At 41.0% G+C, this 24611-nt stretch overlaps 1 protein-coding gene across 2 annotated transcripts in view; it reads right to left on the bottom strand.

Annotated features, from left to right (window-relative positions):
• The window catches only part of CACHD1 (cache domain containing 1), a 120852-nt gene extending 112591 nt beyond the window's left edge, over positions 1 to 8261 (bottom strand). The window contains exon 1 of one of the 2 annotated variants that reach the window (XM_081011733.1): positions 7251 to 8261. In XM_081011733.1, the coding sequence (XP_080867859.1) occupies positions 7251 to 7493 (243 nt within the window). In that variant the 5' untranslated portion in view covers positions 7494 to 8261. Of the gene's footprint in view, positions 1 to 4063; positions 4086 to 7250 lie in introns of those variants that run through there. The other variant, XM_081011734.1, reaches the window with a different exon arrangement.
• Between the last annotated feature and the right edge of the window lie 16350 nt (positions 8262 to 24611).

The following is a 24611-nucleotide window of genomic DNA, read 5'->3' as shown; positions in this document are numbered from 1 at the left end:
AGGCTGCTTGGGTTTCCATGCTGGATGCAGAGCAAGGAAAGAGCACTCCAGCCAACACATTCTCCTGCATGGAATTTCTTGCCACCAGTGGCCTAAACACACAGCTGCACAACACTTTGGCACCCCTGGCCAATGTGAAAAGGTCCTGCTCCAGCCCTTTCCAGTGGTATGAGGAGGCTAAGTAGCATCTCCCTTGCTGTTCTTGAAAAGGACAGGCTGACACCTATGAAGAGAGGCGTTCCAGCCTAAACTAGTTACTGACTCATCAAAACATTGATGATATCACTCTCATTGGTTAGCTTGCAGATCCTTGCTTATCCTTTGAGCACTGTGTTTCAGGTGAAGTTGCCTGTGGTGCAAGATCTGCAGGTGCCTATAAACAGATCCCTTCTTGATGCTCAGTCAATCTGTATATGAAACCCACAAGCATGGAGTATGTAGTCCATGTCCACCTTTTTGTATTGCAAAATTTAGATATACACTGGGATAGTCAAGTGTACACAACCATCTTTGCTTATAGGTTTGTCTCTTCCATTAGAATCCTCTGGTCGTCTGAACTCCTGGCAGCATAAGTCTTCTATATACTATGAAGCAGACCACAGCAATGTGTGCCCCAGTGACACCAGATTATACATTTACACACCAGCAGAACAATTAACGTGTTTCTGTCAAACTTAGGGCTAATTAATATTTTGAATCTTGTTCTACATAATTAGAGCTGGGATCCCTTTGTCAATTGTTTTAACAAATCACATTTATTTGATCACTTTCCACCATCATGTCATAAGCCACAGACAAAGCCCGACTGTCTGGTGAAACTAGAATAATTTGACTTTTATACAAATGCTTTAATTCTCTGTAGGCCGAGTTATGCCAATAGATAATGTAGCCCAAAGCACTGCCAAAGACACAAAGCAGAGCAGAAGGAAGGGGAATTTTCTTCCCTCTCATGTTTCCTTTAGCTTCAACAATTTTCCAAGTGTGTAAATAATGCAATAAATAGAAAGGAAGAAGCCTTTAGGCAAAGATGGCCAAGCAAGGATCTTTGCACCTTTAGTAGCTGTAGAAGAGGAGAAACCTGCAGGTGTTGCTTGCAGGTCAAGCAACACCTGCTAAAATTCCCTCTTCTGCACAACTATTAATACGTACAGGAATCCTATATTTTCTATCTGGTCGTCCTACTTTAGACTAGGATAGCCAATGTAGCATCATCTCCCAGATGCTGCTCAACTCCAACTCCTTTCAATCCAAGCCAGCATGGCCAACTGTCAAATATGATGAAAGTTGTATTCCTGCAACATCTGGAGGGCAGCACACTGGCTACTCCTGCTTTAGCCTGAAGTACAATTAATTTGTGGTGTTCCTTGCGGTCAGACACATTCACTTTTATATAAGCAGTTCTGTGTTAAAACAATCTTGGGAATTTTTCTACTCGACAAAACAGCAGCTTTTCATATGCTAAACCTTCAGCTAGCACAATGCCTCATCCAATTACTAAGCACTCCCAATTCTGAAGTGATCCACTGACCCCTGCATATTTTAAGCCTGTTTTTGCTTCATTAAATACAAAACATGAGGATGTTTCGTGCTATGCAGAGCCAAGAAACCTCTTTGACCTTCCCCTCTCAGATCAGGGGTATGCAACACTAGAAACCTATCAAGAGCTGGGGTGATGATGATACACTTACTTTTCCTATTTTAATTACATGGTGTTTAGTGGCCAAAGTACAACAACGCTATGGGCTGAATCCAGAATTTCCCCTCTGCAGCTTTCCCAGGTGCCTACACGTCAATTAAAGTCCAGAGGGAGATATCCAGAGATGTCTCCCCCCATGGGCTTTTTCAGATCAGGAAGTGCAGGCAGCCTACAGATTTGTTTATTGAAAGGAAAACCAAACACAACTGTCTTTGGCCACTTCCCAATAACAAGGAAAACTCAAAACCTACATAAATTCTAATGTGTCCTAAGAATAAGAAAAATTTAAAGCCTATTTCACAAACTTTTTTTGTGAAATTGGGAGGGCAGATTTCAGCACAGTACTAATTATAATACACTAACATGATAAATATTTTGACATTTTGTAACTTATACTTGTTATGGATGAGGGACAAAGACACACACCGTATCTCCAAATACTAATGTACAGTGGATACATGATGGGGAATGAACAGAATCATCTTAGGAACAACCTGGATAAGGCATAGAGAATGCATGTAATTGTCTCCTAATTCCCCCCTCCCCAACCCCAAGATTTCCACTGTGATTTAGGAATGGTCTTCTTTGGTTCTTTTCCAATCAATAATGGAGGAAAACAGTTACTTTTCCATCCATCCAATGGGGGGGGGGCGGGCGGATTTTAAGCAGAACAATTAACACAACATAAAGAGAAGGCCTTCCTAACATAGTTTTCTATCAAGCTGGAAGCCTCCCAAACCTAATTTTCATAACAATGTGCTTTTTCATTTTATAAAAGCATCTCCCATGTAACACCTAGTTTGCATCTTACAACAGGGTCACATACATGCACATTATTCTATTAGCAATTAATCATCATCAACAGTAATTTTATATCCTCCAATACCAAATTCAAACACAATTATTATTCAAAGGAGACCATTTTATATTGTAAACTGCCCTGTGATCTTCGGTATAGAAATTTAATAAATAATAATGACAATTCACACTTTTTGGCTGAGTCTCTTGTATGTAAAATAAGTTAAGTATTTAGTGTTCAAGTGACGTATACTGTACACATGCATGAACTAGCTTCTCCTTCTTCAAAGAATTCACAAATAGCAATGGCTAACGGTCTTATCCTATGCGTATTTACTCAGAAGGTAGTTTCACTGAGCTCAATGGGTTTCTCTTCCAGCTAAAAGTACTTAAGGTTTCATTCCAATTCTGGTAAGGTTATTTCACTGGTCTATCAGGAAACAAATCCCCCAGTAATGATATTGCAAGTCACTTCATATTTATTCCAATTTCCCAGACACAAGCAAACAGTTCAGAACCAGCCTACCAGTACAGCCTGACAAAAGGTATAGCAAGATACTAAGATACCTTACAATTGTGGCCAAATTCCTATATACCAGGTATACCACTGAAGCCTTAGGATGTTACCTTACACATATTTTTTATTCAGAGTATACCCATTGAAATGAATTGAAAAATTATATCAATTTCAACAGGTCTACTCTGAGCATGGCTAACACTGGATGTGACCCTAGGTATACTGTATTACCTTTTTCTGAGTCATAGCATTTCTCATTTATAAACCACAACACAACTTTTGGAGACTAGGTTAAGGAAAGTATAACTAGCTTTCAGTAAAATACTAAAAAAAACCTACTGATTAAATGTCTATATATTCTAGATTATTTATTCCAGCGAGTACCAGAATATGACCAAATGGTCAAAATGAAGGATCCTTTAGACATTTTGTGTAATATTCATAAGCATGCAAATTCAGACCACACATATGTTGGTTAACTTTTTTGATCAAAGATGAAACACATTCTTTGTAAAACGAAAGCCATGCCATTCCTTTAGCAGTACCTCGGGTTACATACACTTCAGGTTATACTAAATGCAAATCAACACATCTATCTATACTAAAAGCCCCACATCCACACATCAACATTTCAGTTACAAGTAATTCTGTGTGCCATACAAAATGAAAAACAATCCTGATGTTTAGATCAATGCATTCCTACTACTAACCTCACTCACTGCGCAACAGATGTGTGGTTTTCCCCCACAACTATACATAGGTGCACATCTCCATATCAAACATGCTTTGGGATGAATTTGTTACATTTATATAAGAACTTCAAGCACTTCACATTAAGGGATATTAGGACTGTAAGAATGAAACACAGAAGACGGAAACATATCAGGAGTAAACGAAAATCCTGGAACAGCAGCAAAAGAATGCTGTAGGAAATTCAGAAACGCCTAACAAAAGTTCTGAATCTTATCAAGCTCTCTACTGCATACAACCACCCACTACAGGGTCTTCTGAGGCCGATTGTCACATTGGTTACCCTTGCTTACCCTTCTCACCTTTCCTGCAGCTCCTTCAAGATTTAGAGGTTTTCCTTCATCCCTTCTCCCTTTGTGAGGACCATTTCTGTATGGGATGGGGGACTGAGGCTGGTTGCTTCCTCACACAGCCTTCATGGGCAATCTTAACTAATTCCCATAGATTCAAATTTACTCAAGTCAATCTCTGACAAACTTTTTTGATACGCCATCTCACTGCCACCCCACTCACAGGGAATAGAAATACTGTTTTGCCTTTCAAATCAACTGCAATACAGATTGCCCCTTCCATTCTCTCATCATTGGTTTCACAAATCTGGGAGTGGCTACCCGCTTTCTTATTTTCACATTATTCTGGTTGGTGTCACCTCCTTATACAGTCCTGTTACTCCAAACATAATGATGTGAACTATTCAAAGCCCAGAATCACCTATTCAACTTCTCCAACCCCTTCTCTCTCCTTCACTGAATTGTCAGGGAGAACATTTCAGTCTCCTCAGTTCTTCTGATCAATCATTTAAAGCATTTGAAATCAAATTCTACCTCCTTACAATCACAACTTGCAGTCTCGCCCTGATTTATTCTCTCTTCTCTGGGCTTTGTCCTTGTCATTCCCCATATCTCCTTTAGTTGGTCTCTGATTTTTTAGGCCTCCTTCCTGCTGTCTCCACTGCTAGATACCCACTCACAACAATTAAGATATGTAAAGGTCCTTCACTGTTCCTCTAGGTTCTTTTTTGACACATTCCCAATTATTATGGACACCTGATGATGTCAACAGGACCATAAGGAGATCTCCTGTATTATACCAGATTTACGACTGCAGATATTTGAGACAACAAACACGCTTCAGTATCTACAGCTAAATTATACATAAAAGTCAACAAAATCACCACCTTCTGAATTAAGTCTTTTTACTCTAACTTCCTTCTGCAGTAAAGTCTCTGCAGAAACCATGGGAAGCTTGAAACAAGGTGAAACAAATGAAAAACAACGAACTTTTTTTTTTACCACGATATACGAAAATCTCTGGCTTTACTGAATTGATGGCATCTAGCTTCACCCGTCCCAGTTAACAGTAAGACAATATATTTAGTATGGGCATCAAACATTTCTTCTGGAAGCCAATAAACCTTTAAAAGCCACAATTCTTAGTGACAGATACTTAATCGCCCAACAAGCTAAAGAATTAACATGACAAATAATGCATGCAAATGCATTTTTTACATGCCCTGATGTAAAAAAGAAAGAAAGAAAAGACCACTTTACACAAACATAATTATACATAGGCATGTACCAGTAAGGGGGAAGTTCATAAAATGAGAGCATCTCTTTTAATGGTATAGTAGCATTTTCCTTTAACAGTATTCCCAGAGTCTACAGATTACACACAGGGAGAGAAATGTGCCATCGGCTCTTGTGGGAGAAGGGAACTGACTTCTAAATTCTCCATAGTTCAGTATATCAATAATTTACTACTATCTACCTTGTTAAGCATAGTCATTTTTAATGTGCTGTTTCTTACAATAAATGAGGGGGAAAGAAACTCTGACAAAAGCCCAAGAGCCCTAGGAGGGAGCCAAAACAATAATATTTCAAAAGTTAGTAGAAAGGAGCCAGTTTGAAGAAGATAAAGGGCCATTTGGGCACAGACCCCTGCTGCTTCCATGAAGCGTCTCCTTTTCAATCTGGGAGGCTTTAAAACTGCCTTTGCCACTGACCCTACCTCGCATTTGCAGTGTGTTTGGGGATCCAATTTCACCTTTTGTCAGGGGAGGCTGCAGTTGGTTGCTGTAACACAGCTATTAGCCTCCTTTACAGAAAGCACAATAGTCAAACTGTCATTAATATGCAACCACAAAGGCAGAGATAGACTATAATTGCTAATCATCTCGCTCTTTCTGAACTGGGGCAAATTACCCAGTGCCAGGAAAAGCGTTTCAGGAGTTAAAATACTAAAAATTTGTTAAACTGCTTTTTGTGTTTTGTTTTTCGCCAAAAAAAAGAAAACTACACCAATCCTCTCAGAATTTCCATTTATCTTTCTGATATATTTCTAGTATTTTTCTCCTACCTAGCTGTTGGGTTGAAAATTGGGGGTGGGGAGGAAATTCTAAAATGTTAAATAAAAATATTTCAACGGAGGAGTGCTCTCTTCCTCTACCCAGCAAAATTATCGAGCAGTTTGGCAACTTTGAGAGAAAATGTTAATGATAGCTTTAGGATACACTCTTATCCTAATTTGCTTGGGAATAAGGCCCCCTGAACTCAATGAAACTTAATTCCAAGAAAACATGCATAGGATCATCGTCCTGTTAATGCATTTTCTTTTTAAAGAGAACTCTGCCACCACACACAAAAAGATCCAGGAGAAAGCAATGCTAGTCAACAATCAAATCTCATTTTACTTGCTTCCAAGTAGTCTGGCTTTAGCTACTAATTACGACCCTAGCGTTAAGTGGCTGGAAGCATTCAAGCTTCTCAAATTTGCCAAAATTGGATTTGTCAAAGATAAGGATTTCCATAGCTACCTCAAAAATGAAGCAGGTCTTTGGAGCAACATACAACACACACACACACACACACACACACACACACACACACACTATGCAGAAAACCCAGTTCCAAGCCTCCTCCTTCAAGTATCTCTGCCCAGGGGGGCAACAGCCTGAAACCAGCGGATCATGTTTCAACATTCATCGATGCTCTTATATGAAAGGATTCAGCAGCCTGCTCTGATCAAAAGTCTGCAAACGGTGAGAAAACACAGGCGCTTTCTGCCTAACCCGCCCCCCGCCCCAACAACAACGGTGAGAGCCAGCGTGGTGCTCCACATCGGAGATCTAGCGAGGGACGCCACTAAGCGGGTAAAAACTCCAGTTCCCTGCAAGTTGAGGGGAGGGGTGCCACTTCCAAGCAAAATTTTAAGCAACAAAAAGGCAGAGGAGATAAACAAGCAGCAGCCCACTGGTGCGGGGGGGGGGGGGAGAGAGGAGCAGGGAGAAAAGGTAGAAGACAGGATTTGAAAAGAGAGCGGGGGGGGGGGTTGGAATGGGAGAAAAAAGAAAAGTGGGAGAAAAACAGGAAGGATGAAGGGAAAGGGAAGAAAGAAAACCAGGAAGAAGGAAGCGAAGCTGAGAGAGAAAGGAGGAGGGGAAGAATTCAGGGGGAAGAATGGGAAAGAGCGCCGGGGAGAAGGGAAGCTTACCTGCATGGTGACAACCCCCAGCTCCTCCGTGGCCAGTTTCCTCATCTGAGTGGCTAAAACTTGCGCCTCGTCCAAAATGGAAAACTCCGAATCGGCGGCGCTAAGCCTCCAGAAAAGCGCCATGTAGACAACCCAGAGGGGCCGCTGGCCAACGCTGCCCCTTCGCAAGGGGGGAGCCGAGCCGCCGGAGGAGCGGCGAGCCGGCCGGGCGGCCTCTTCGAGCTCTGCCGGCCTGCTCGCCATGATGCGGGGGGCGACTTCTGGAGCGCCCTGCTGGGGACGGTGGCCACCGCCGTGCGTAAAGCGCGGCGCTCAAACTTTCCCGAGCGCCTCCCAAACTTCGGTGTGGGATTGCAGGCGGCGGAGGAGGAGGGCGCTACGCCTCGGGGCTCCGGGGAGCAGCGGCCGACGCCTCCATGCAGGGGCCGCCGGGCGCACGAGCCCTCCGCGGACCTCTTTGCAGCCGGAATGGGTCGGCCGAGCAGCGCCGCGCGTCCGATTCCTCCCCGAGACGGGCAGCCAGTGGCTTGGCTCGCCTGCGCTCCGGCTCCGGGGACACTGGGAGCTCTGCCTCGGCTGCCGACTGAAAACAGCGGCGGCTGAGGAGAGCGGCAAACTGCGGAACAGAGAGAGGAGCAGGAGCGGCAGGGCCGGGATTGGAGTCACCGAGGGGGAAAGGGAGGTGTCTGGTGCCACCAAGCTGCGCGCAGGCTCTTGTGCACAACAATGTGTGGATTGGAATCGAGAGTCCGGGAAAGCCTCGCGCGCTCCCCGCTGACTGCTCCCCGCCCTCTAAGACATTCAGAAACTTTCCAGCAAACACATCCAATCCACATCATCGCCAGTGCAGTTTGTGGAAAGCCGGGTCCTCTCAAAGCTTTTCCAGAGTCGAAGCGTTCACCTGTTTGGGCTGCGAGAATCTGCAGAACATATCACAGCCCACTGTTCAGAAACTATTGAAAAGTGGGGAGGGAGAACCACCTTTGTTTATTAGCGAACGTAGATCATCATTTTGGATCCAAACAAATAAGTTCATCTTTAAAGGATCACCCCATCATTTTTGGGAAATCACGGAGGCGGGATGCTGCTGGGGGTGGGGCAGAACCTGATTTTATTGAGTACTTTCAATGGTTTTTAATAATATTTGTGGATTCCCTGCCCCCCCTTGGCTACGCCCTTGCACCCCATTGTTATTAAATCTTTCGCAGCACCCTTTGTGCCAGACTTCCTTCTAGGAACTTTTCCCTAACAACAGGATACAAAAAATGGTGTTCCCTGTTCTTGCTTTAGCTGGGCTTCTATATATATATAGAGAGAGAGAGAGAGAGAGTTTTAAACAAAGCTAAATTTATTATGCTTATAGCTCCAGGATATATATCTATATCTATATCTATATCTATATCTATATCTATATCTATATCTATATCTATATCTCCTGGAGCTATAAGCATAATAAATTTAGCTTTGTTTAAAACTATCACTGTTCTTTCTCCCATAAAAAATAACTGCCCTGTATATTAAACCTGGAAACTGCACTGGGATGTTTAATATTCTGTAAGCGTATTTCATTTTTGAAAGGTGAACATTTTCAAATGCTCCACACATTTTCACAAGAGGTGGCCTACTCTTGAGAAAACATTTACAAAGCACCAGGAAAAAAAATACAGGCGTGCATGTAAAAGTCTAACTGATTTAGCAACAAACAGTGACAGCTTCTGTCTTGGGATGTGCAACTTGAAAGAGAGAGAATGTGATAGGCCAAAACCTCGGGGGGGGGGGCCTCTTAGACATCCAAGTGGTAAAATACTCTCCTGGGGTGTCAGAAAATAATTTGCAATAATGTAGAGCAGCCTCTTTAACCCTTCAGATGTACAGTATCTACTCACTGGAGTAAATACTGGCAGTAATAAATTACCCCACCCTACACCCCAAGCTAGTGTTTTTATAACCAAGTTTGGCAGCCATTGCCCAGCAAAAAAAAAATAATTAAAACAGGTTCCCAGTAGCTTTTTCTGAATGTAACACATTTAGTAAATAGTATTATTTACTCATCATAATTATTACTACCTTATTGTGTTGCTTTTTTTCATTGGCCTTAAGAAACTATCTGTGATTCTGTTTTGTGCAACCCTCCTGAACGTTAGTTCAGCAGGACCACAGTTCTTAATTTTGTTTCACATTTTATATATAATATTTGGGTTATACTAAGCTCCTCCCTTACCAACCTTTAAGTTTATATTTGGGACTCATTTCAGCTTTCAAGTTAGTTATGAGAGTTCACTGAAAGCCATCCTTAACTCCCCCACCCCACCCCTGGGTTCTATGAGACTATAATCACAACAAAGTTCATCTGGATTTGAGCCAATGCTTATAACATAGGGATGGGCATGGTGATGAGAGGACACTTGCCTGTAGCTGTTCATTTGAGAACATTCCTTCAACAAAGAAATGTTTTGCTATAATTTATTTCTATTGCAAACCACAATGTTACATAATTTCTAAGTATATGGAACTTAAGGTTGCCACCCATCCCTAGAAAATTGGGATCATCCCTTTTTTGGGACAAAAGTGCCCCTTGTTCCATTTGGACTTCAAATGGGACACCTTCTTCCCATATTTGTGCTCTTCCTCCTCCAAACTGCAGGTAGTGGGTGGGTCCAGTGGGAGGAGAAGAGCAAGAACCTGAGTGGGAGTTTGAGAGAGCACATTTTTTCTGCAGGCAGAGAGTGGGTCTAGGAGAGCAAGAGAGGACCTTTGCACTGCAGGGGCCTGTTACAGTGGAGTCTTGGGTTTGCGTGGACAGGGGTGTTGTGGCGGATGGGTCACAGGGTGAGAGACGGGGTTTGCAGGAGCCTGTTCCATCCAGTGAAAGGTGGGGGAGGAAATAGTTTTTGCTGTGACAGAGGGGAGAAGAGGGTCAAAGAGCAAGAGAGAGGGGATTTGCACTTTGCATGGGCTACTATCTCCATCTTATCCGCATTCTGAGTAAATATGCGGAAGTCTACCTTACATTCACCTGAATGCCACTCCTTACTAACAACCAACTAACTGAAAAACTTAGATCGAATTGTCTGATACCAGGAGCAGTTTTAGCTGTTTAACACATTCCCTCTCTACTAAGTACCCCTACACCTTTGTTTGATACATTCCCTCCCTGCTAAGCTCCCCTTTACCAAAGTCCCCTGAAGTGCATTCTAAGTTCCTGTAGTCATAGGCATAGATTTTTGAGATCCGTGTTTCCTTATTAAGCCATAGTTGTGAAGAGTTAGCTGGAATCCTATCCTCTGTTTGGATAGAGCTCAGAGTCACCTTGGGGTTCTCCATTAATTTAATAAGAATGTTTTCACTTAAACCACCTTTCCTTTTCTTTTTGGCATAATGCTGTGCCTTCACCAGCGCAAACATGTCACTATGCCAGCATAAATTCACAGGGCCAGTATATATTCTGCCTCTACTGTACAGGGGGATTTAGGAGTGATCCTATCCTCAGCCAGCAGGTGTAATTCAGGATTGAGCAGTAAGCAGTTTTGTGCCAGGAAAAATTGAAACCTTATTCCTTCTCTTCAAGATAGAATTGCCATTCCATGAGATCCAGACCAGACCCTGCTTAGAACATACTTCTTCTAAAAATAGGGGATATCTTATATCTGCATTAAAGGTACAGTGATATTTCATTAACAATGAACACAGTTGCATATGGCATCCCCTATCCCCCCCAACTCCCTTTGGTTAATTCTTTCAATTAGCAGTTCAGTTGATTGTTGCCAGATAATTAAAATGGCAATTCATTGATTATTACCACAGAATTAAAATTACAATTATATATGTATTTCAACAGACTTCTAAATTGCATAATATGGGCTCTTTTAGACTTAATTAAAACAACAAAGAGTTGCAAATGTGGATAGATAAATTCCCAGCTGGTTTTCTTTCCCTTCTCCCACAAATAGGATTAGAATACTTATCACTCGCTCTCCAGTTCAGATTTTTATCACAGATTTTTAGTTTTGCTAGCTAATGAGAACATGAACTAATTATCTCCTCCTTAAACATACCTGGCTGTCCCCATTAAAAGTGAATGCAAAGCACAGCTTTCAGATGCCATATATAGACACATCTATATATTTAGATGGGCACAGAGGCACAGTTTGCAGATGTCATCCTCATTCACAGCTGCAATGAAAGACAAGGAATGAACCATGTAAGCTGCAAGGTGGGTCTTTTAAGGCTGCAATCTTCCTCCCATTTATCCAGGAATAAGAACCACTGAGCTAAATGGGATTTCTTTTGAATAGAAATATATAGGATTGCACTGTGAATACATACTTAGATTGAGTATGCATCAGGTAACACAAGGGTGAAGACAGTTATAGCATATAGAATACTGGGGCTGGATTTAATGTTTTCCAGTGATACATGTCCAACCATTCTTCAAATCTGTCCTGATTCCCTAATCAGCGGAGGGTATTTTTGGTGATACAGACCAAATAACATCAGGCACAGCCAGCTTCTACTTTGAACTTGCGAAACCACCCCCACCCCTGGAGTTTAATAATGGAAAGCAATAATACAGTTCAGTTTTGGAGAGATTTTCTTTTCTTTTTCTTTTCTTTTTTTCAAGTTACAAGCAGACTTTGGCTGTGCCTATTGCTAATTGGCTCGCTTCCCTAATCCCCAAACAAGTTTTGCCTAAAAAAGAGTTTAATTTGCTCCATTCGGTTTCTGATATGCCACATACCCTCCAAGTGTCCTGATTTTCCAGGGACAGCCCCGGAATTACGAAAGCCATCCTGGCTTCTGATTAGATCCCGGAATGTCCCTGTTTCCCCCGCCAGTGCCACTGCTGCCAAGCTAAGGGAGGAGAATGAGCCAGCGCTTGTCCTAAACAGCAACGATGGCGGTAGCAGTGGCTGCGAGGCAGCATCCGGTTGTCTCTCCATGACCCCCGCTGCCAGCCTCCTCCCTTGGACAGCTCATAGAAGCTGCTGGAGAGCGGGAAAGGAGGAGGTAAGGTTGCGGCCGCTGCCGCTGCCGCTGCCGCCGCCGCCAAGGCCCAGCCCCAAGTGAGATGCCAGCTCTGAGAGGCAGAAAGAAAGGAGGAATCTCTTTTTTTTAATATTAAAAACACTTTCTGTGTCCGTGTCTAATCTTGCCCCTTTCTAAGATTCATTTACAGTGGTACCTCGGGTTACAGATGCTTCAGGTTACAGACTCCGCTAACCCAGAAATAGTACCTCGGGTTAAGAACTTTACCTCAGGATGAGAACAGAAATCGTGCGGTGGCAGCGGGAGACCCCATTAACTAAAGTGGTGCTTCAGCTTAAGAACAGTTTCAGGTTAAGAACGGACCTCCAGAACGAATTAAGTTCTTAACCCGAGGTACCACTGTATTGGCGTGTGTTTTTCTTTTTGTATATCTACCAAAGAATAAAATAAAATAAAATTGGGATTAAGGGGTTTCCTCAAGACGGTGGAGGGCATGTGTGCTGTGCCTCGCTGGTGGTAGTGGCAGCGGCACTTGTACTTCTTCTGATAGGAAATGCTCCGCTGAAGGAGGGAACACAAAAATATGGGGGTCGAGGAGGAGTTGGAGGAGTGAGAAATGTCCCTACTTTCATCTGAGGAATGTTACCGGGTATGTATGCCCATAATGTCTATGGTTATCGAGGATGTGGCCTGAAGGCACATGAAGCCACCAGCTAATTGAACTCAACAGGTCTACTGGTCAGTGCGTGGAGAGGTGACCTCATAGGAACCACAGGTATGCTACTCTGAGTTCAGTGATCACGCAAAGCTGGGAAATGAACACAAGGACATAAAAATGTGTGGGAGGCTTTTTTATTGCCAGGATCTCAAAATCCCCCACCTTTGCTTCAAGGCTGCTGGCGTCAATACAGAAACACCTATACGTTGTGCCACTCTCTAATGCCCTTTTCATGCCCTCTTTGTGAATACAGTACTTCTCTGATAATGGGAGCAGCTTCTAAGCCAAATATGGGGAGGGGGTATTGTTTTTGTTTATTACTATGGAATGTATTATTGTGTTTTTATACTGTAAACTGCCCTGTGATTCTTGGATGAAGGGTGGTATAGAAACGTTAATAATAAGCTGTTCATCAGCAATATCTACTATACAGTAAATGCAGGCTGGTTTTTGACTGTGCAACCAGAGAAGACAAAAGGAACGGCTACCAGCCTTGATGGCTATGTTTTGCTTCCACTGTCGGAGGCAATATGCTTCCGAATACCAATTGCTAGGAATCTCAGGTGAAGAGAGTGCTGTCTGCACTCAGGTCCGGTTTGCAGGCTTCCTATGAGCCTCTGGTTGGCCAACTGTGAGAAGAGAGTGCTAGACTAGATGGAACCTTGACCTGATGGAGCGGGGATCTCCTTATGTGTTTGTGTTCCTAGAGAGCCGCAATAGTCCAATAATCATAAACAACAGTTAGAATTGCAGGACTTTGACAATTTTAAGAAATCAGGCTGTTCCTTGAGAGTATTGTTATAAACTGAATTTGATTGAGATGTGCAGCCATACCTCTCTTTTTGCTACAAACAAGGGGAAGAGAATAATGTGGGAAAGAAAGAAGGCTTGAAAGAAAATCTCTCGGCACATACCAAGTATGAATTACAATTAGCTTTTAGATGCTGTGTGAAGTTGCCTATGTATTGCCCGTGCTATGTTTTTGGTTGATGCATTGTGCAGCAAGGACATAGAGTTACCTTTGAGTGTACTGAAAGATATTATCAAAGTCACACAGTTAAACTCCCTTAAGTCCTACTGATTTCAATTGGGAGAGGTTTAAACTTGTTTAACTCTTTTTCTGAAATTCGTGGGATGTAAAATTGTTTATATATTTTCTAAGCCCCACATCATTTAAAAGATGCCACATGTCTTTTTATACCCATTCCAACCTGGATGCTACCAAAAAGTCCCCCTAAAAAACCAGCAACACTGTAGGACTTGGGTTGAATGACAAGCAAAACAAAATTAGTATTATATGCGTACTAGTACACACTAGGTACTAGGGACGCGGACGGCGCTGTGGGTAAAACCTCAGCGCCTAGGGCTTGCTGATCGCATGGTCGGCGGTTCAAATCCCCGCGGCGGGGTGAGCTCCCATCTTTCGGTCCCAGCTCCTGCCCACCTAGCAGTTCGAAAGCACCCCTAAGTGCAAGTAGATAAATAGGTACCGCTTTATAGCGGGAAGGTAAACGGCGTTTCCGTGTGCTGCGCTGGTGCTGGCTCGCCAGAGCAGCTTCGTCACGCTGGCCACGTGACCCGGAAGTGTCTCCGGACAGCGCTGGCCCCCGGCCTCTTAAGTGAGATGGGCACACAACCCTAGAGTCGGACACGACTGGCCCGTACGGGCAGGGGTACCTTTACCTCTACCTAATACACACTTTCTCCAAATCCCCACATTGTCTATTGGTACCATCAACACAGGCAGGAGAAAGTCCCAGCAGCTTGCACATATCAGGTGTACAGAATAAAGGTATTGGATACAAAACAGAGGCACTGCAGATTTGTGTTACTAAGACCAAGAAAGGCACACACAAATTCCCACGTTCTTCTCTAGATAACAATAATTATTAGCCAAAGCTACAGTGTTAGTCTTGGTGCTGTGCCAGACTACCACATAGTTCATAAAGGCATTAGCAGCAATAACAATGACTTGCTTAGCAACTTCCTCCAGGAGGAGAAGGCTTCGAGTGGGTTGGCTTATGAATGAATACCAAAGTTTGGTCAGGACTGGGCAGTCATAGCATTCTAAAAAAATGCATTAGATCCCACCAGCAATGATGAACACAATTCAGTTGTGTAAAGAAGAGTAAACTTAATAATAAAAACAAAGGAGAAGTGAGACAATATTTTTGATGTGGCATGAATAAATTGTCCAGCATATGTTATAAAGTAAAAGTGTTTCATATTAAAAACTAATAAAAATATTTTTAAAAACTATTTATTTTAAAATATTTTATTTTAAATAAATAAATACTAAATGATAACAACTAATCATTCACACAGTAAAACTAAAGGAAACTAAATTATTTGTATCAAATCTATGCTGCCAGGTGCCATAAGAAAGCCGCAGAGATAGCACATGATAGTACGCACCTCGGAAATGATCTCTTTCAGCTTCTGCCTTCTGGAAGAAGGTATAGGGTTATAAAGGCCAGGACTAGCCGCCTGAAAAACAGTTTCCACGCTAATGCAATTCTAGTTCTAAACGCAGCATAAGGGGTTTCTGTAGTATAGTGTGTTTTAAAATGGGGTTTTAGAGTTTTTAGGGGTTTTTGAATGTTTTATGTAGTTTTGTAGTAGTTTTATGTAGTTTTTATGTAGTTTTATGTAGTTTTTATGTAGTTTTATGTAGTTTTCAATTTCATTGTTCCGCAAGGGACAATGACAATAAAGATATCGTATCGTATCGTAACTGAAAGTGGACCATACTGTTGTTTTAAAACACAGTTTTTGGATTCAACACACATGTAATACAGAGCTACAAGGCAGATTATATGCCTAATTTTAATGAATACAATAAAGACAAAATTATAATAAGACCAGGGTTTTCATCAGCCAGAACTCACCATTGCCATTCTAAGACACCAAGGGAGGTGTTTGTGGTGAGTTCTAGCAACTCTTTTTCTAAAAAAATAGCACTGAATAAGACAACATTATAAGACAAAATTAATTAAAACAAAATATGCGTGCCTGGTGAAAGTCTGCATACTGTAGTGGTTGGTTTGTTGGGCTAGGACCAGGGAGACTCAGGTTAAAATATCTGCTCATGCATAAACTTTAGTTAGTGATCCCCAGGATGAAATGAGGTGGTTGTGAAAAGCATGGCAGTTTGGGATATAAAGGCCTGGGATATAAAGACCCTAAACTGCAAACTAATTAATTCTTTAGAATTTTATGGAGAAAAGGACAGAAAATATAGTCCAGATCATCTCATATTCTTTTCTACTGGAATCCATGGAATTCATCTTTTTCTGTTTTGTGACTAATCAATATATTATGTAATAGGATTAACAGAGAACAGAACTGAAGTAAAAACAGATGGGATAACACAATTCTGAAACAGAAAGTTTATAGAAGCGAAAGACACAACAGGGCAGGTGGAAGCATGCCAAGACTGAGACACAGTGTGTCTGAAGAAAGAATGTCATACAATATATAGTTTGGCAAGCAGAGAAGAAATTGTTTGGATTGAAATAAAAAAGAGCAAAGGAATGATGATAGGAAACTATTATGAGACCATCTGGCTCAGATAAAAAGACGTCCAAAGTATTTCCACAGATAAGGGAGACTACGAAGAGTTCAAGACAGGCAACAGACGATTTCTAGATCTGGACCGGGACGGCAATAACCTATGATGTTTTCTTTTATTCCTCAGCAGTGTTGCCTCTGTAATGTTTTCCAGCTTTTCTACAATGCAAGTTATACAACTTTGGCAGTATTTTAAGGTTATAAAGACAGGCTGGCCCATCAGAAATGAAATGCTCCATTTTCTATGTTCTAGGAAGAAACACAAGAATGTGCACTGATAATCTCTTGTTCTGTTGGCTTGCTTCAGACAGATCTCTATAGATATCTAACAATTCCAACCCTCCCACCCCTGCCAGCTACAGGGTTGGTCCATTCCAAAACAAGTTCTCCTGCACAACTCCAGTTTGAATGTTAGTTCTGTCTTGGGTCCTTTCAACTACAGGGGGCCTTTAGTGCTAATTCACCACAAACAACTGGAAACAGATTTATTAAATGCATTTCCAGTCTGCATTTTTTAGGGCACATTGTTCTTGTAAAGCAGCTTACTATATATATCATCAAAACACAACACTACTATTTTTAAAAATACCATTTCAAAGTTCTAAATGATCAGCGGTTAATATTTCTCAGTACAACACATTAATTAACCAAAGAACATAACCATAAAAATGCAAAATATAATTTTAAATTAAAAGCCTATACCAGTTAAGTAAAAGAACATAGGAAATATTTTTATTATAGTCCATGTTTAACTAATTTCCAATCCTGGGTTAGGGGGGCGGAATAACTGGTAGAGGCTTTTAATTTAAAATTGTGCACAGTACACAAGGCTATTCAAGTTATTTTGGCACCTGAGACAGAAAGCACACCTTTCCTTCTATGGAATTTTGTTTTAAAATACAACAAACAAACAAACAAACAAACAAACAAACAAACAACAACAACAACAATAATAATAATAATAATAATAATAATAATTTGTTTGTACCCCGCCCATCTGGCTGGGTTTCCCCAGCCACTCTGGGCGGCTTCCATAGAAACCAAAAATACACTAAAATATCACACATTAAAAACTTCCCTTAAGATGTCTTCTGAATGTCAGGTAGTTATTTATCGCTTTGACATCAGATGGGAGGGTGTTCCACAGGGCAGGCACCACTACCGAGAAGGCCCTCTGCCTGGTTCCCTGTAGCTTTGCTTCTCGCAGTGAGGGAACCGCCAGAAGGTCCTCGGCGCTGGACCTCAGTGTCCGGGCAGAACGATGGGGGTGGAGACGCTCCTTCAGGTATACTGGATACATTTTGCTACACATTTGCTACACAAATGTAATAATACATTACATTTTGCTGCCTTTCCATGACAACCAAAATCAGCTGACTGAGGTGACCAGTCTGTCTAATAGTAGGGCCGGACCTAATTAACCCAAAGGCTCATCTAGCCCAATATCTTGTTCTTACAGTGACAAACCAGATGTCTCTGGGAAGCCTGAAAGCAAGACCTGAGGGCAACAGCACACTCTTCACTTGTGGCTCCGAGCAATGGGTATTCAGAGACATACTGCCTCCGACAGTGAAGGCAGAACATAGCAATCATGTCTAGTAGCCATTGATAGCCCTGGATGTATTGGTTTGCTTCTGCTGTACTAGGAAAAACAAAATGGGAAGCCTAGGCAAAGCAATGCATCAGCAACCACATCATAAACTGCATCACAGACCACTCATCATCTCAGGTGCATCAAGAGATCTTTGCTGGTCCACACAGGACAGGCTAGTGCTACAAGTGCATATACTCAAGAAAAACTATCACAGGACTTAAGCAGTAACATAGAAAACCATAGAACATAGTAGTTTGGCAGTGACACAGTGCCTGAAATCTTTGTGATAACTGAAAGAATAAATTATATCCAATCTAGAAAAAAATAGCTAGTAAAGAAGTAGTCTTACTTCCACAAAAGCCAGCTGATCATCATTTGATTACATCTTGTGATACCATTTAAAAGTTCTTAATGTTGTCTTTGTGACAATCTGAAGAACGGTTTGAAGGGTGCTTTTAAACCCAAGCTGAATAATCTGGGAGTAGGGGAATAGCAGACTTATCACAACATGTATTACAAGAACATATGGTTTTTTCCTCCAGACAAATAATAGTACTATTTGCAGGAAGATGTGACTAAGAGAATGAGCAGGCTGCCAAGATCTGTCGGAGCTGTTATGACAAGCCACACATTTGTGTACTGATAAGGACAAAAAACCAGTTCAGAAGTTGCATAATATTACTTGATAATTAAGTAGGCTTATGTATCCAGGGCTCATTACATGATCTTGCCATACTTTCTCAGTTCCTCACAAAGCAGAATGAAATAGGTGGAAAAAAGCACTGAAGCAGGTAAGGCAATCATAAGGTTTTCAACAAATAATATATGCGTGCATTTGCCACAGTAAATAAAGCTACAGTTTTTAGCTCCGGACCCTGTGCAATATTTTCCCACCACTATAAGTTAAATATGGTTGTGTAAAAGATATTTTCTTGCTAATTTTTATGTTTCCATTCTTCACATATATCTTCTACTTGCTCATGTCTCTGTATCCAACATTGGACTGTATTCAACAGCTTGTTGCATCAGAACTTCCATGTGCATAACAGATCTGCTGCTGTTGCTCTTGTCCCAGCTACACCCACATGCTCATGCATCTTAAAAAATCACCTTCAGACAGTTGTGGGGGCCCCTCCAGGGCAAAGTTTGGGGGGCACTCAGTGGAAGGAAAGGAAACATAAATTCTGTTGCACCAGTGGAACCTCACACACTGAGTGTTTCCTTGGGGAATTGTCACACCATATCATTGAGAGGAGATACAAACAATGTTTATTGACAAGTGGAAAACACAACTGATTAGACATCTGGGTGTCTTACTCTCTTCTGAATGAGATAAATTGGGAGGGATGCATTATAATCCCATGATTAATAACATTCAGGAATGTCTAGAGAAACAGAGGGGAGGAATATATATTGGTTTGCAAAAATTTATTGAATGAAAATGCATATAATCTCCAGACCTCTGCTTTTATTCCACATTTTTGAATGATAATAAAGGAATGTAAGGTGAGAAAATGGCAAAAGGTTGTGGATTTTTGTAAAATGGAAAATGGCAAATGATTCAAGGGGAGAAAAACAATTTTAAAATAAGCAGAGTCAATTAGTTTTTCTGCAACTTAATAGTTATATTACTATGCAGCTCAATTATTAGACTTACTAGAGTGCATCAGACAAGATAATTAACACCACTATTATCTTTTGAACAGCAGACTATTAAAATGCCCCTGAACTATTTACCCTGGGCAAGAGAAAAAGAGCTGAAAATATAATTGTACAGTAATGTTATAGTAAAAGTAAATCTGCATGTTTGGAATAAATCAAATCTCCTGCCTGGCAGCAGGATAGTGTAGTATAAAGGAGCGGATAGCAGTTTATGAACCTCTAAGGCACAGCCCTAATTGGAATAAATTGGAAGAGAAGCTAAAATATATCCATGGGAATCTTATAAGTTGGAGGAGATGGGAAGTACATTTGTTGATCACTGGGAGCTGTATAACTTGAGAAGACTACAGCATTAATCAAAACTAATTTAATTTACTTTTGGAAAATTAATAGAAATAAAAAATGGACAGAGATTATCCATTTTAAGTACTGAACTGAAAGAACACTAAAGAAATCAAACAAGCAAAGACTGAGAAGAGGAACAGTCTTTAAAATAGAGAGCAGCAGAGCCAGTAGGGATAGGTTACAGAAAAATATATAAAATTAATCACGGTATTATCTTTTCAGTAAGATTATTACTGTTGAATTTATTGCAGACTCTCAAGAAAAATCTTCCAAGAAGTATGTGGAAATATATTTGGAAAGCAGGTGTCACCAGTGCATTATTAATCTGAGTGAGAACTACTTTAAAGGTGCTTGCTTCTTGACACTGCGAGCACTGAGGAAAATCCTAGTGTTGCAATGCTACAGTATTCATTTGTACTGGTAACATATTTTTTAAAAGATGCGAGATGACTTATATAGCAATAAAAGTAGAATTAGTTAATGTTAAAGAGCTTGGATATGAACAGAAAGTAGAACTAATATGTATTGTAATTTATTGGCAGCTGTTATTATTTTGGTTGCTCAACTTTCTGAGGGTGGAGGGGGGGAAGAAAGCCAGACAGTCAAGAAAGTCAATGGAAAATATAACTTGGGTGATGATTAGCAGTGTGAAAGTAACATGCATGTTACATTATAGAAGATAAGAAATAAAGTAAACTGAGATCATGCCGGGGATGGTTTGCAGTTTACTTTGCTTATTCAGACAGGAACAATGGAAGTGGAACATTTGAACAGATATGCTGCAGCAATAAATAACTATGAAGAACAGATCAGAACTATGATTGTAGAGAGTGGTATATTTATGCACATCTCATATTAACTGATTAGATTATGGGTTGAATTTGGTGCTAGTCTTACTCAAAGTAAACTCCTTTAAAACCAATGAAACCAAGTTATTGTTTGTTTATTATCCACACTTCACCCTAAGATCCCACAGCATGTTATAGCATTAGAACACAATATTAAAACAAAACAACCTACAATCATAAAAAGTAGGTCCCGGAACCTTACACATTAATAGCAATAAAGAAATGGGCAGAGATTATCCATTTTATTGAACTAAGAGGGAAAAACACAACAGTCATATACATTAATTTCAATGGTCTCTTCAGAGCAGGGCTAAGATTGGATACAATCTGATGAGCCAGATTCAGCTAAATAGTTGTGCTGGTGGGAACCAGCGCAATGATTCCCACTAACACAATGGGGCATCCACACGTTGTCCTCCACATACGTGCCTCCTGCCCACCCCCCAACATCAGCTCTGGGAGGTCAGGGAAACCTCCAGAACAGCATATGCAGGAGGAGAGGGGAAGATTGTTCCATCTGACAAGCAGAAATGCTTGCATCAACGAAGCAATCAGAATAGTGTGATGTGGAATTTCTCCCTAGATGTACTTAACATAGGGCTGCCATGCGTCTTGAATTTCCCAGACATAGCCAGGATTCGGCCCTCGGAAACAGAGTCTGGGTGAAAATTGCTGAAATGTCCATGAAAATCCGGAAGTATGGCAACCCAGATTTTCACTTTTTGAAATATGGCAGCCCTAATCTAATATATATACGTATTTTCTTTTGTAACTTTATGGTATAAAATAAAAAAGGATTAAACAAATTTATAGAGGATAAGGCTATCAATGACTTCTACCCACAATGCTATGTTCTACCTCTACTGCTGGAGGCAGAAGGCCTCTAAATACCAGCTGCTGGAATCGCAAGAAGGGAGAGCACTGTTGAACTCAGGCGCTGCTTGCTATGACAGTAGGATGTTGGACAAGATGGGCTATTGAATTTTATGACATCATGGTTTAAAATTTTTGTAAGCTGCCCATTGGCACTGCATGAGTGGGAGAGAAATCACTAAACAAATAAAATAAAAATACTGTACCTTTTGATAACTCCTGTTTTTCCTGGAACTGAAAAAAGAGGGGTTAACTGCATCCTAGTGAGCCACCATAGATAGCTGCTGGATTTTGTTTGTCTTGATGGATCAGAAGTTTATGAAAGGCAGATTCAAAATACTTGATTTTCTTTTTTTCAACATTATTGATTGCAGTTTGACACAGACAATTTCAGTCTCATTTTCTATTTTTGTGTAATAGGGAAAGAGGTCTGGTCCATTAACTCTCCCATTCTCTCCTGCAGGAAGGAAATCATCTCAGCTAACACAAAGTCTTGTATGCTGAACTTCTCCCTTAGGGTATTTGACTCATCTAAGTACAGCAGAAACTGCTTCGTGGCTGGGTCACATTTTATAAGTATTCCTTTCAAAACACTCACCATCTTCCCAACAGATTTTCTGATTTGTTTTATATGACCAGCAACATTGCCTTTTGATATTTCTATGAGATGAACACTGATGCAGGATAACACAGGCTGTTAAAGGTCTTGGGGCACTTCTGTAACAGCAGGATGGGTTCTCTCCACACTGATTAACCAACCAAAATTTACCACTGCAATTCTCCTTGCTTAATGCTTCTTGAAATGCCTGCTGAAAGATCTATTCAGCATATGAGTTCTTCCTTCACATGCTGCCATTAACTGCTGTTGACTGACATGGGAGTGTCAAGCAGCAGCTGTGTTTCACCCCAAATTAGGTGATATTACTGTACTGGTAGATATTTTATATTATAATAAGCTTTTCTCAGTCCAATCTGGCAGGTGGAGTATACTGTATGCTTCAATTAGCTGACATTCTTTAAAAAATTGCATTCCTATGGAAGATGCTAAAGGAGTATACATCTTTTAACCAAAAATAATACTGTACAGTGGTACCTCGGGTTAAGTACTTAATTCGTTCTGGAGGTCCGTTCTTAACCTGAAACTGTTCTTAACCTGAAGCACCACTTTCGCTAATGGGGCCTCCTGCTGCCGCTGTGCCGTCGGAGCACGATTCCTGTTCTCATCCTGAAGCAAAGTTCTTAACCCGAGGTAATATTTCTGGGTTAGCGGAGTCTGTAACCTGAAGCGTATGTAACCTGAAGCGTATGTAACCTGAGGTACCACTGTAATAATGTTTGCTGATCACATGGCAGATTCAACAAACAAACACATACATACATACATACATACATACATACATACTACCGGCTTTTATTAAAAGAAGTTATAAACTTCTAGAAATAGAAAAACTGAGGTAGTCTCATTTGTCTTTACAATGTCTGTGCTTTTTTACTGACTCAGACACTTACCGGTAAACACACACAACTTTCCTTGTTCCACATACAGTTTCTAGAGATATTGAGCACATGCAGTACAGAAGAACATAGTTTTCTAGGTTCTAGATTATGTATGATCAAGAACCACATTTCCTATTATTCAAATTTCTCTGGACTTGGAATGATTTGGTCCCTAATGATAAATTAAGCTACTCTTGGGTTCTTTTTTGGCTGCCTTGTACTCAAAGAACTGAGCATGAGTGTTCTACGCATTAGAGTGTAATCTGAGGGCTACACCCAAACATCTAAGACTAAGATTTCCTGCATTAATAGGGTGGGGGTAGCTCACCTCTGAACTGGGTACTCCTTCCTTTCAAACAGGCAATAAATGTTTTCTTAGAACTGGGTCCCACAACTGCAGAATCCCAAGCACAAGAACCGGCACTGTAAATATAAAATTATAAATACATAAGAATGGCAATATTGGTATTATTATCTTCCATTTTTCTTCTTCGAAAAAGCAAACGGGACTAAGCAAGAATTAATAAAAATGAAAACCCATGTTGTTCCCATCAAACTAGAAATGCAAAATAGGCACTACTCTATGAAACTTGTGGCAGATTAGAGCTAGAACAGAGCTAGCATGAGAGTTTTTAAAGGTCTGGAACGGATTAATCCATTTTGCATTACAGCGGTACCTTGGGTTAAGAACCTAATTCGTTCTGGAGGTCCGTTCTTAACCTGAAACTGTTCTTAACCTGAGCTGCCACTTTAGCTAATGGGGCCTCCTGCTGCCGCAGCACCACCGCAACACAATTTCTGTTCTCATCCTGAAGCAAAGTTCTTAACCCGAGGTACTATTTCTGGGTTAATGGGGTCTGTAACCTGAAGCGTCTGTAACCTGAACCGTCTGTAACCCAAGGTACCACTGTACTTTCTATGGGAAAGCGCACCTTGGTTTTGGAACGCTTTGGTTTTGGAATGGACTTCCAGAACAGATTAAGTTTGAGAACCAAGGTACCACTGTATACAATTATATTAGCATCTGCAAATCCTTTGCGAGTATGTGTCCTCTTTTGGGGTGCTACGTTCCCTCTCACTCTCTTTCTGGCAATGTGCAATTGGCCAACCTAGTCTGAGTGCCACAGGCAAAGAAGAGAATGTACAAAACGGCATGAGTGACAGCAGTGCTGGCCTCCAGCATAAGGTTTGGCATGTACTTTAATAGGGCACTGATCTTACCCTAGCCTTACAAATAGCAACCTAATTCGTCTGAAAAGAAGGAAAAG

Source organism: Podarcis pityusensis (genome assembly GCF_964106645.2).
Source record: "Podarcis pityusensis genome assembly, chromosome: 6".
Classification (NCBI taxonomy): Eukaryota; Metazoa; Chordata; class Lepidosauria; order Squamata; family Lacertidae; genus Podarcis; species Podarcis pityusensis.
The sequence above is the reverse complement of the archived record's forward strand: the minus strand, read 5'-3'. Positions and strand labels throughout refer to the sequence as shown.